General features: G+C 32.8%; 1 protein-coding gene across 2 annotated transcripts in view; it reads left to right on the top strand.

Moving 5' to 3' along the window:
* The window catches only part of LOC106458745 (metal transporter CNNM4-like), a 100,064-nt gene that overhangs the window by 60,571 nt on the left and 25,147 nt on the right, over positions 1–14,346 (top strand). For both annotated transcript variants that reach the window (XR_002610422.1, XM_022385053.1), the window contains exons 3-4: positions 2,774–2,917; positions 9,710–9,853. Coding sequence is in view for 1 of the 2 variants with exons in the window: in XM_022385053.1 (XP_022240761.1) it covers positions 2,774–2,917; positions 9,710–9,853 (288 nt within the window). In the remaining variant the exon portion in view is untranslated. The remainder of the gene's footprint in view (positions 1–2,773; positions 2,918–9,709; positions 9,854–14,346) is intronic.

Below are 14,346 nucleotides of genomic sequence, written 5' to 3'. Positions count from 1 at the left end.
TATGGAACTCAAAATCAGTCTGAAGTCTACAGGGCTAGGTTTAGGACTAGAGTCCGTGCTAAAGGAGAGAGCCTGCAAGAGCTGGCACAGCTATACATTCATGAGTCGCTGATAAGATTAGACTGATAAGATTGAGTTATAAATTAATGTTATGTCTCTATCAGTCATTTTTATTTAATCAATTTTTTCTGGCATGGCCAGGTGGTTAAGGCACTTGACTCGCAATATGCGGGTCGTGGGTTCAAATCCTCACCCCACCAAACATGCTCGCCCTTTCAGCCGTGGGGTCATTATAATGTGACAATCAATCGCACTGTTGGTTGGTAAAAGAGTAGCCCAAGAGTTGGTGGTGGGAGGTGATGACTAACTGCTTTCCCTCTAGTCTTACACTGCTAAATTAGGGATGGCTAACACAGATAGCCGTCATGTAGCTTTGCGCAAAATTCAAAACAAACAAACGATCTATTCTGATTGGCGTATATCCAGAACATTTGAGTGTATTAGAATTATAACATAGTTTCTGTGATTACCAATATGTTTGCATTTGTGAGATTATGTTTTCGATCTTGTGCCTCTTGCCCTTGGAAGCAAGACCACCTTGAATATTGACGTGTTGTACTGTGAACTTTAGGCGAAAAAGGAGCCCATGTGTTGTTGTATTATGTATGGTATTATTGGTGTGAAATGTTTCTTTGTTATCGTGATGAGTAAGGTAATGCAATCTTGACTGTTTAATGGTTTTGATATTTAGTGATGAAGTCGACAAAGGTGTTTTAGAAGCTTCCATTGTGTGGTTATATTCTGTATTAATGATTGAAGTTGTGGATGTTTTTGGTTGATCTGCATGCGATTTGTTTTGTGGTTGTGTAGTTACTTGATCGTTAGTATTATTTGGTTGTGATTCAGTGTTAGTTTTTGTTTGTAGTTGAGTTTGTTTGCTTGAATGAGATATTTGTTTACTGTGTGGTTGATTTCGAACTGCTGTGGCATGGTGTCTGGAGGAGTGGTGTTTTTGTAGGTGTTTGTTGTGTGTTTTGTGTAGCTGTTTGTGTAAAACTATGGCATATGTTATATATTCTTGTTTTTATTACTCCCCCAGTATGTCTGCAGACTTACAATGATAGAAACCGGGTTTCGATACCCATGGTGGGCAAAGCATAGATAGCCCATTGTGTAGCTTTGTGCTTAACTTCAAACAAACAAACAAAAAAAAAAAAACTGTAAGCTGCTGTTTACAATTTCAGCAATAAGGGTTTCATATTCTTTTGGACAGTTTGTGTTATGGTGATCTCCACTGCAGCCCACTATGTTGAAGAGGTCTGCAGGCTGCCACCACATGTCCGTGTAGGTGTTTTTGATTCCTAAACCCCAAATCTCTGATATCATAGAATAATACCATTAGATATTAGACTCTGGACATCCTGTGTTTCATGTGCATGTACTTTTATTATGTTCGTTGGTTTTTGTGTTTTGCTTGAGATTATGGGTTCTACTTTTGTAAATGAACTGTTGGTGCATAGCAATTTCCTCCTGTATTTGTTATAGTTCAATATTGTATACCCTAACCTCACATTTCATAGCTAACTGAAATAAATACATTTTGGGGAACCAAGCTTGAATAACAAAGAGGCAGAAGAGTACAATCAAAGCAGTCAAACGTTGGCAAATTCCTTTGTGAGCCAATCAAAATTAAGATCATTCATGAAATCAATTCGTGGCATATTCATAGAATAATTATTGATAAAAATCAGTTAGATGAACAACTTCTAATATATAGAAAAGCCAGTGCATTTTGGTAACACTACATTCCAACAATGGCTTTTATGTCATGCTGCTGTGCAACAAAAGTGTGAAGTAATATTTTTGTTATTCTGTGTACTGAAAGTATAAAATGAGTGTCTGTACAAAACTGGAAAAATATTTGTTGATTTCTTAACTTAGAGTTTCCATTGATTAAAAAGGTTTATTTTTTTATTAAAAACATTGGTGATATAACAGAAAATAGCTTAATTCAGAAACAATTTTGGTTTAAAATTGAATCGATATTTTTACTTTCATGATAAATTTTATGCACTTGTCTCTATTGTAGGTGATCCCACACTACATGTTTACTTTAGGCTTATTATACCAATACTCACTACACTTATAAGGTTTCACAGCAACCCCCCACCTCATGATCCCTTTGCACTCTTGTCACTAAAATCATAATGGGGAGACAGTAATCGAACTATTCTATCTGGATAAATGCATTTTGGCTTTTATTACTCCTCCTATTTTGAAAAATCAGATGTGATGTGACACACATTGGCTTTTACATAGGTTAGATAAACTAGCAGCCTAGTAATTTAGGAATCATCTATGCTATAATGAAAAACTCAAACACAAATCAGGTGTTGAAAAATTATTCAACTAATAGTTGCTTTGTTTAAGACTATATATGCTTTGTTTATAAATGCTCATGTTTTGTTAGTTTCAGTATTTGATTCAACGTTTCCTAAAGATAAAATAATTCCTTTTAATTTTGCTATCAGACTTTGATATTTTAATTCTTTTGTTTTCTTACAAATCCTTAAGATTTTTTCTCTGTTATTATGTTTAATGTTGTCTCAATTTGCTTAGATTAAATTTGGTTACCTATCATTTAAATTAGCTTTTAATTCAGCACAGTTTTATTTTAGATCTGTTATGCAATTAACAAGACAGTTATATGTTAGTTTTTGAAATGGATGAAATTTCTAGTCATATGTTTCTTTTGTAATTTGTCTTAACACAGGTCGTTCCCACATGGCATTTGTTCGTTATGTTAACAATGAAGGTGAGGGAGATCCATTCTATGTTATCCTTGGTGTGGTAACTCTGGAAGATGTCATAGAAGAAATTATTCAATCAGAAATTGTTGATGAAACAGACACAGTGTGTGAGTTTTTGTCTTGTGAATTGAATCCTGTCACATGAAATCACTTTGTTGTTGGTGAAAGTTTTTTTTTTAACTTACAATACATGTGCAAGACTTTAAAACTAGAAAGATGATTGAGTTTTAATATTAATTGCATACTACATCTTCCTAAATAAGCTTTTATGGTATATACCATCTTAAATAAGATATCTTGGTGATATTTTTATTATTATTATTTATTTATGTTTAGAGTTGCTTTTAGTTTTATGTTTAAATAGTCATGCAAATTTAGCATTTCCATTGTTGAAATATTGTTAATATTGTGTATATATACTACATTTTGTTTTTCTTTTAGGAATGCTCACTTACTGAAAAGTGCTAAGATATGTGAAACACTAGTAGACCAGTGTAAATTAAAATTTTAAATGCTTAGTATCTGTACTTAGACTTTCAAAAACCGGTGATTGAACAGTAAGTGATAGACCAATGTTTCCTAATGAAAGAAACAAGGTTGGAATTTTCTGATAACAAAGATATTGTGTAAAGTTTGTACCAATATATTTTTTTACTGCCATGCTTAACTGCAAAAAACAGGAGTGTGTGTTTTTCAAACATACATATTCAGCCAAGTTTTTTACAAGATAACATCACTTAAGTAATTTTTTAAATGTGGCATTCCCTGGCAGTTAGGATCTGTATGCACTCAATTATATATCTGTGTAAAATATTTTATGTATGTCAATGCAGTTAATCTTTAGTTGTAAGAAGGTAAATCTTTCATGGATTTTTAACCAGTGATCTATTCTTATAGCCAGAACATACAAGCTTAAAATGATTTTCAAGTTCCCTACTGGATAAGAACTCTGAATTTTTATATCTACTTGTTGTCAAGATTAAAGCTCAGGACTTACCATTTTTGTAGAGAAATGTTTTATGGATCACAGTTATGCTTAAAACAATCCTTTCAAATTTTTTGACCATTCAGTTTCAGTTAAAAAGCAATCAACATTTGATGAACTATTGATTTGAGGAATCTTTAGTAACACTAAAACCTTTCTTCAAGCAAGCATTTCTGATTTGATATTTACTTGTGTTTTAGAAAACCAAGCTTTGATTAGTGCTAAAAAGAATTCAAGGCTGAAATTGATGAAAGTACCAGATACAGTGTGGTTTGCATATTATTATTATTATGACAGGCTTTTTCACTTTCACTTAGAAGTTTTTATTAATAATTACAGTTTACATTTTCAGATATTATCCATTATTTCTCTGCACAAAAAGTTTGGAATAAAGGAATTATATATTTCAAAAAGAGTTTTATCTTTGGCAATCTTGTGATGATATAATGCCCTATAAAAACTGTAGTTAGATCTATGCTGATAAATCTAGTTAAGGAAACTGATTTCTTTAACCACAGCATTTATGTGTGTGTATAGATATTTCTTTCTCTAACATTAGATTATTACAATCAATTTTAGAAAACATATTGAAAGTTACATTTAAAACAAGCAGACATACAAATACATACATACTTATTTTAATACAAAATGCCTATACTTCTTGAGTTGCTCACACACTTTCATTAAATATGTCACTAAAGCTCTGAATGTCCTTGACACAATTCAGAGCATGTATCAACTTACCCATAGTTGAAAAAAGAAAGGGTTAGAGGGGATGTTATTGAGGTGTTTAAGATCACGAGTGGAATTGTCAGTATTGGTGGATCGTCATTTTTTGAACTTAAGGTGAAAATGGTAACACTGTGGGACAAAAATGTAAATTTTGGCTGGATAAGAGTCATACTTATCTAAGAGAGTTTTATTTGTCTAGTAGGGTTGTTTGACTTTGGAAAGTGTTACCTTCATATTGGTGGATGCAGTAAATTTAAAGGAGTTTCAGAGAAGGCTTTATACATATTTGAATGATAAGGGTTGGCTCTGAGTGTTTTTGTTTAGTTTAATGGATGGGATGGAACAACAGATCCCTTGTTGTTCTTAAATTGTATGTTTATGTTTGTTTGTAGTTCTCCATCCTTCCATGTAACTTATTGTGCCTCTGTAATTCAGAATTTTTTGTTGACATTTATACTGTTAAATTTCTATGATGAATTGGGAAGTCAGTGTTAATTCTTATGCAAATATTTCCAATAACATCAGATCTACAACTTCTTTGAAGGCTATATTCATGTAGTGTGCTTCTAGCATGCATAGCAATCATTGAGCTGTTATTGGTGGAATGTCTGCTGTTGTCCCTGCCAGTTTTCAGGATCATTTAGATGCTTAATTTCTGTAACATTCACCATTTTCTTATGATTTTGAACAAGATCAATCTTTTGCCCAGGACACTTTGCCTTCAACATTGCAGAGTAGGTTTGTCTGCTAGAAGCTTCTGGTGGTCTCATTTTTATTTTCTCTCAGGTATGTTTTGTTCTAAATTTTCATCCAGTTTCTGTTACACCTTAGGGTGCTAGTGTCATTTTAGATGATTCAGTATTGGATACTTATTTCTTCCACCTTCTCATGATACTTAAGTTGTTGCTGATGTTTTAAATTTAGAAACTAGCAAAACAGTAAGGTGAAAGTGCACACTTCACAACCTTTACACAAAGTTATATTCAAAATGTAATTACACAAGTTTATTATCAATTCATGTCAATAAATCTGGCTGCAAACCATAGTTTATAACTCAAATTGTTTTATATTACCTAAAGTTTAATACCTGAGAGAAAATAATTAAATAAACTCTCAACTGTCACTTCTGTGTGTCAAGTGATATGTCTTGTTCTATGAATCCTTTCTTGTATATTCTCTTTCTTTGGATTTTTAGTTTTAATTTTAACCACGCCATAGCGGCTCATACAGTGGCTCTGAGTTTGTTTGTGTTTTCAAATACAAACTTTTATCTCATAACTTCATCTGTTGGCCGATTTGAGATATAATTACAGCATGGCTATTGATGATGCCCTTTTGTTTAAGAGAATAAGCTATGATAAACAGTTTCAAATATTCAACATACGGTTTCTGGCCAAATTTAAACACAATGATATTCATTATTGTCATCTGCCTTCAGAGTCTCCTACTAATGTTAAACAAAAACCACATAATGACTGGCTAGAATATAAAAGTTAAGCCTCCTTCCTTCCTGATTTGTTGAGATATCAATAAATTTGTTAAACCCATCAGAGATGCTCCTCCCATCTTATCATAACTTCCTTCAAGGAAGTTATTTAAATCATGTTTACTTATTTGATAGACATGTTTATAACTAATAGAAAGATCATTTTTTCCTCTATAAAAATCTTATTATGGGTATTTCATTTTGCTGGGCATATATAGTTGCCATCATATTATTTGCCTATGATGGTTGTTGTTCAGTTCCAAACTGCTTATAGTTGAAGATTTTTTTATATTATTATTATTACTGGCATCTATGCCTTCAATGTTTCTCATATCTTATTTTCTTATGTTTTGCTACCTAAAACTTGGGCTGGAAGAAAAGATAACTACTGTTTTTCTCTTTTGTGTTACAGACCTTGGCTGTTTCTGATTCTTGTTCAGAATTTCTCTTAGGTCCTTTCTGAGTGATTTGTTGTTACATCTAACATAATTAATCTTTCAAATGGTCTAGAAAGGGTTGTTTATATGTTACAATGAATCACACTCTTCAGATCTTGCTGTGACTACTTTAACAAACTGGCTTGTGCAATTACTCCATCTTGTTTACTAGAATGTTCCCATATATTTTTAAAATGAACTTTGGGTTACAACTCGTCAAAATTCAGTATTTGGCAATATCTTTGGCATCTCAGTTGCAATGTGCTTTAGAGGATATTCTATGAGTTAAAATATGAGAAAAATATAATATATTTTTAAAATTTTATTTACATTTTATCCCTAGTTGTGATTCTTCAAGCCAGATGGAATCTCTAGCCGGTTAGTTATTCTCTGTTACCTGCTTAGTTAATACTTGGTCTCACATGTCTGTTGTGCATCATGGTAATACCCAACATCCCTTTGAATATTTGTAGAGCTTCTGGGATCATGGAATCACTTGATTAAGTAAAAAGAAAATAATACATGGTAACCTTATAATATGTGACATCATGTTTCAATTGATATGTTTATTTTGGACTCTTAGTATGTTACATGTACTTCAGCAGTTTTCCAAGACAACATTCTACCCTCTTTGCTGGTGTTACACGAGAGGGTGATACCTTGTGGAAGTTAATAAAAGAGCTATCGCACGGGATCATACACAAAATAATAAAAAAATGACCTCCAGTTCGAGCACTTAAAAATAGTTGGTTCGAAAGTGCCTGTGTTTTGGGTTTTTATTCAAAATTCATCGCACCTTCTGGAAATGGATAGGGAATGACATCTGTTGGCTGATGATGAAGCAATGGGTACCTTTTCCATCTCTACATGCACATCTTGCATGGGATTAGAGATATGAGGGGTGATGCCCATTCTCAATAGATGTATCATAACTCTATTAAAGATAAGGAATACATACATTTTTATTTATTTATTTGTTTTATATTTTATTTTGATGTCCCTATTGTACTGTCTTTAAATTGCTGAAAAATTGGGACAGTAGAGAAATGAATATTTGAAAGACAGCACTGTGGGCTAAAGTTTCAAAGGAACATTAAGAGTAACATGGTAATTGAAACTATATCAGTGAGAGCCACAGATATATAAGATAGACTGCAACCTAAAAATGCAATCCTGGCTACAGGATTCAGGAGAACAAGAGTAGCTGATAGCTAATAATTACTCTGAAGAAGAAAATCAAAAGATGAGACAAATCATAACTTGTGTAAAGCAGAAAACTGGCAATAGGTCAAAGTAAAAAGCAACGAGCAAGAATAAAAAAATCTAAGGATATATCATTTCTAGGAACCTCGGTAATAACCCAAAAATCAGGAGAAGGTGGAAAACATAAAGATTCAAGAATTGAAGCATCCTTTCTCACATAGCAACCTCAGACATAAGAGAAATGAGTTCAAGATTTAAAATAGAATATACTTGAGAAAAAAGAGAAATTCAACAAGGTGAAGCATCTTCATAATTATGGCTAGCAGTCAAATCCTGTTCTGCAAATAATAAAGTTCAATACGGCTGAGTAACAGATTGTTTTTTCAAAATCATGAGAATTTTTGTATTTCAGCATCATGAGAAAAAGGGTGAGAGATTTGCAAATGATCATCTACATGAATCTGAAACCCAATTACACCAATAGGCAAGGAGAATATATAATCAGTATGGCTGACAATGTAACCATGGGATCTCCCTGGACACTACAGGCAGCCTATGTGAGTAAGGCATCAAAGTAGTTGTAAACTTCTTATATTGGTAGAGCCATTTGCAGCAATAGCTAAAGTTGACATCAGAATTCATTAATAGTGAGAGAAGTTAAGAGCATGACTTTCAAAAGAAAATCTAAATTATGGTGTGACAGTATAGCTTATGTGAGATCTCCCAGTATGTACACAATAAGTCACATGTAAGGTCAAGAGTGGAAGATTGTGGGTAAGTGATACTTGCTCTGCATTGCATCATTAGCATCTAGAACTTTGAGTAATTTGATTCTTTACAATATGAGAATAAACTCAGAAAGGAAAGGCTTTCAGTGTTTCAAAGGTAATTGCATGTTTAACTTCATTTTATTCTAAAAGATTAAAAATTGGCACACGGAATTTAACAATGAATAATAGGTGATTTTAGTTCCTAACAACTATAGGTATAGGTTTCATCTATATGAAGAGCAAACACAACTCAAAACATGGAAAAATAAACTGAATAGTTATAAAGAAAACCCTTTTATTTAAAATTATTATGCCTTAAAAACTGCTTGTCCTAGGGGAACCAAATTTCTCCAGAGGCAGGTTGATAATTACAAATTTTATTCAATAACATTTGAGCATAGTACAAGGTCTAAGAAAATCATATTACACTCCATACCTAAATTGCTTTTCTTGCAAAGTAGCATCATTTTGTTTCTCTTCATTCATTTTCTTTAGTGTTGGAATAAGTGTCTAGAGCAATTTATGTTTGCAACAGCTTTATTTAGGAATATGTTTAATATACTGACTGAGAATGTAATAAAGTATATTAAACATCTTCTATGACAGGTTTTGAGACATCCTGTACCATGTCCAAACTTTTCTTAATAAAACTTATGATTCTCAGTGTTCCTCTGGTAGAATATTGTTTCTCAAGGGCAATTATTTTTTTTTTAAATGAAAGTATTTGGTTTTCTTTTAATAATACTGTATGTCTTCACAATTCCTTGGTCTCTAAGTAACAAACATTAAATACATGTTGTTAATTGACCTTACTGTATTGAAAACATAAACCTTATAATAAATATATATGTAATAAATTATGAAGATGTTGTTAAGTCAACATTAATTTACATTCAGTGTTAGGTAGTAACTCTGGTATATTTCATTATATGATTAGTAAAAGGTCGGGTTATGCCATATGTTTAAATCATATTGATTCCAAAGTTGTAAATAGTTTGTACTACACATTATTATTTATCTCATTCTGTCAGTTTAAATCAATTCTTAAAAAATATTTTGTGAAACTGTTTAAATATTTTTTTAACTGTTTTTAATTGTAATTCCTGTTATTTCATATCACTGATGACTTTATCATGACATGTTTCCAATTTTTATCTGTGTAATAATAAAACTAAACTATTTTGTGTTTCTTTGTATGAATAATATAAGTAACACACTCATTGTATATTTCCATTTATGTTAAATCAATATTTTTGACTAAATTTCTTTAATGATACTTACCTTAGCTGATAATCGATGTAAGCAACGGCGTAAGGATGCTCAGGTGAAGCAGGATTTCTCAGACTTTGCTAAGATAGGAGAAGGTCAACAAGGAAAGAACATCATATCTCCTCAGTTGGCATTAGCAACCTTTCAGTATCTCTCTACATGTGAGTAGTAGTAATCAGTCATCTATCTTCATCTGAAAATAACAGTCTGTTAGCATATTTTGTGTATTCTGTAGTATTCAGACTTCTTTCATCAGCTGGCACTACAGACTTATCAATTTACCTTCTAGAGTTTGTAGTAATCTCTTTTATACTCCACTAACACTAACTTTGCAGTATATCTTCACTAGTCTCTAATAATCAGTACCAGCATATCAGTACATCTTTAGCTGTATGTAATAGACAGTTATTTATCCGCAGCTGATACCATTAGGCTATTGGTATGTGTTAGTTTTAAGTTGTCTGCAGTAATCACTTAGTTAACATAAGCTGAACTAACTGATCTATCACTTTTCGTATATATATATAGTAATAAGGCATTAATAATACATTGACAAATCCAATCTATCTCTATGTCTTGAGTAGGCTAAGGCTAATCAGTTAGCTATCTGTACCTCACACTATTAACTTACATCTTGTATCATCTGCAGTAGTGAAATATTTGTAATCAGCTGACACTACCAATCTGTATACCTATATTAATCAGTCAAGTCTAAACAGTTCATACAACAAAATAATCTGTATGTTTTTAAGGGATTGTAGTTATAGATTAACATAACATACAGTCAGCATGTTTATGTGCCATGCTTTTCCTCTCTCCTCCATACATCAAGCTTGTCCTTTAGCAAAAAATTAACTTTAACCCTATGTGTACAGGTGGGCATCAAAGTGTACAGGTCACAGTATTTTACAGAATTACATTCAAAATTTAATTAAGCAAGTCTATTATCCATAAACTTGACATTTACATGTAGTTAATAAATGAAATGAGCTGTAATTTAAAAAGGAAATACTTAAATTCTGCTCACATACATAGCTATTCTTGTTCACTGTTGTCCTATATTTGCAAAGATTTTTTCACATGCCACGAGCCTTTCACTCCCATTCACATCTCAATTCACATGCAAATTATCATGCAATAAACCTCCACCAATAGTAATGCCACACACCCACATGACTCATGTGACTCCCTCTATGCTATTCTACTAAACTATCTCTTCTTATTTGCCAGTGTTCATGTTTAGTTTGTGTTCTTTTCAAGTTTTTTTTTTCGTATCTCCGTATCAATTTTACTCACGAACTTTACTATTTTTTGTACAATAGTGATATCTGTAACTTATTCCAAAGTGGGATTATTTTATGTTTCTATCCAGTTACGGAACTTAATACTTCATTACAAATCATTTTGAATATGAACTCCAAATTCTCGGTTACCACTTCGGAGGTTATATCTTTTATCAGCACATTTTTATACAGTCTTCAGGGAATTATCAGCTTTACTTCTTTGGGAGATTGGTCGTCCAATGAACTGATCTTTGTCTGGCCTCAATTCGAGTTTTGGGACCCATACATTTTTAAATATGGGCTGCCAACTTTGGAAAGATAAGGCATTATAGTAACTTAAACTGTTATGGTTTTGAATATTTTTACTGTTTATACTATTATCTGTAGTTATTTGGGTTCAATAACATAAGTTTAGTTAAATTGAGCAATGCTCATAGTTACATTCAGTTTTGAAATTAGAGCTTAGTTGTATCGTTTGTACTTAATGTTAAATTAGGCTTAACATGGGTCTTTGTTATTTTAGGATTACCTGCAATTCATTTACTGGTTTATCATAAATTAGGTTAACTATATTGTTTTTTTCTTCAAAACATCCCATTTCATACACATGTTATAATCAATACAAATTACTTAATTTAACAATATAACATCTATTTTCATTTTCGTTATTATCTGTCTTTTATACTTCTTCATATTAACTTTGTTTGTGTGTACCCCTGGAGCTGGGATCTACACAAACTTCTCCCAGTATTATGCGTATTATCGTAAGGTTAGAGTTTTTAAATTACAGCTTTGTGATATACTTTATCCTGCACAGTTTGATTAGGCTTAACAAGTGTCCGTAGTTTATCTTACAGGTAAATCTATAATTAGGTTCAATAACATCTTATACATATGTTTATTTCACTACATACTTACTTCAATTTATATTATATTGGCTATTTCATTTTTGTAATTCTTAATAATTTATACTTCTTACAATTAGTTTAGTTTGTGAGAACCTCTCAGGGCTGGGTCTGCCCTACCTTAACCCAATATTGTTTGATTTCCTCCTATAACTGCCGAACCCATTTAGTACAAACTATATTTTGTCAGTTTTCCTACACCTGATTATGGCTTGCCTTCCCAGACCTCTACTGAGGAATCTGCTAGGCCTACCTCAGTTTTTTTATAGACATGTTTCAGAGTACTTTTCTCCTCTTTCTTCAGACATTATGTTTCTTTTGGGAGAGGGTACTTGCATACCTCAACCTCCTCAGGCTTCGGTTCAATTTGCCTTAGCCTACCATCAGGCAGATTTTTTTTCTTGATTCTGCATACTTAACATTTCTTTCACCTGTATGGGGGCAGTTTCTGTTAATCCTATCCATTTTATTCCCACCTAGTTTGCCATCTTTGTCTTACCCTATCAACTCTCCTACACCTTACACCTCCTTTCTTAGGCATTACACTTATATCTAGGGGATATTCATGGGTGTGTTTGCCATCTTCAGTTCTTTCCCTCCACATGTGGCATCTTTGCTTTTGGGATCTTCTGGGGTGGGACACTGTCTTGTACCATTTGTTTACCATCTACATCTAGTAAGGACTTCCAATTAGCTCTTTTACTCCACCAGTCTGTTTTTTGGGCTCCTCCTATGCATTTAGCACCAATTGGTGTATTTGTGATGCTATACTCTTTTTGTTTTTTAGTTGCTCTTTTGTTTCATTCTGAGTCATTGCCATTATTATTCCTGTTCCATGTCCAACACCTTACCGTCCTTTACCTGCCCTACCCAAGGTTTCTCCATTCATTGTGTATGCTCAATACTGATTGGAGTTCTGTTTCATTTGGTCCCACTTCAATCACTTCTTGGTTCTTCCCCATTTTTAATATATAGAATTTGATCACAATTGGGTGGGCAATTTCTGCAGAGAATGCCCAGGATACACATTATATTTATCATTTCTTAGGACACTATTTCAGGTTTTTCTTCACCATGTGATTTGGTACCAGCTTTGTGGGTTGCCCTTTGGACTAATTTCGGTTCGATATGTCTTTTATCAGGTAGTCTGTGTTTTACCTGACTTCCACATTTTGGGGATTTTACTAACACCACTATAGACATCTGGCTTTGGTTAGCTCCTTCTGAATAGGGGGTGGTATAACATACTCATTTGCTCCTTACACAAGCAGCTCTGGTGGTTGAATTTTCCAGTTGGATAAGTTTTTCCTGTTACCTACCTGACAATCTTGGATATTTGGAGCATCCATTCTCCTCCATGAATGCAATCGATGGAGTTTTCTGTTATCCATACCATTAAAAGTCACTATCTTATTGCTAGCGAGGTCCTAACGCAGTGGGGGACATGACTTTTATGGAAGCACTTCTCCCTTTGGCTCGGCATATTTGCGATCTTTTCAGGAGATGCTGCACAACCCATGGTCTCTTGCTAGGCTTCCTTTGGATTCTCCTCTAACTTTCCTCCTTCTCTCTTCAACTATATGCATTGGTGGTTGAACATATCCTCCACGTCATTGGGCTTACTGATTCCTTCCCCTGATCCAAATTTGTTTCTCTTCCTTGATGCTCATGTCCAAAGTTGGGAAATGTGGGTCGATCAGCAGGAGGCTTCAGGACAATGGTATACGGATGAAAGGTCTTACCATATGGTATTAAATTTTTGTTTTATTATGTATATTTGTTATTTATTGATATAAAAGTAACTAAAGTATAAAAATTTGAAACTTGCTAGGTCAGGTAAGAAGATATAAAAAGAAAATGAAATAAAAAATTCTCAGTGAAGTATGCACATGAGCTGCACATGTGTTATGTAATTTAATTTTTTTTTCTTACTTTAACTTGAGCTATGTGCTCGCTGGAGAATTTTTTATTTTGTTATGCAGTTGTATTAGTTGACATTGTTCATAGAATGATAAAACAATGAAATTATATGAAAAACAGTTGTAAACTGTTAAGAGCCTGAGCCTGCATATGATGACTAATTTTCTGTTACAAGCTGTAGTAATTATAGAAAGAAAAAAGGGTAATTTAGGTTTGTTTAATATTTTTTGTGGTGATTACAAGGTTGTTCAAATGGATTGAGCCTTTGTGATGAAAATAATTATTTTTATCTTTAACTCTCTCCATATGGGGTTGATCCCATGGACCAACCATGGGACCATTTTTCCTTGTATTTAGTGTTAATACTATAACTTTTAAAATATAGAAGAGAAGATGCATAGAGAAAATGTGTCACACTAGGGGAAATTCAGGATTTTTTAAAATACTGCCAAATAAAAATAAGAACTTAAAACTTATATACTATTAAAATATGAATTATTAGCTAAGATTTGATGCTATATTAATTGGAATAACATAAACATAAAG

Source organism: Limulus polyphemus, unplaced genomic scaffold (genome assembly GCF_000517525.1).
Source record: "Limulus polyphemus unplaced genomic scaffold, Limulus_polyphemus-2.1.2 Scaffold508, whole genome shotgun sequence".
Lineage (NCBI taxonomy): Eukaryota > Metazoa > Arthropoda > Merostomata > Xiphosura > Limulidae > Limulus > Limulus polyphemus.
Note: the sequence above shows the minus strand (reverse complement) of the source record. Positions and strands in the feature narration are given on the sequence as shown.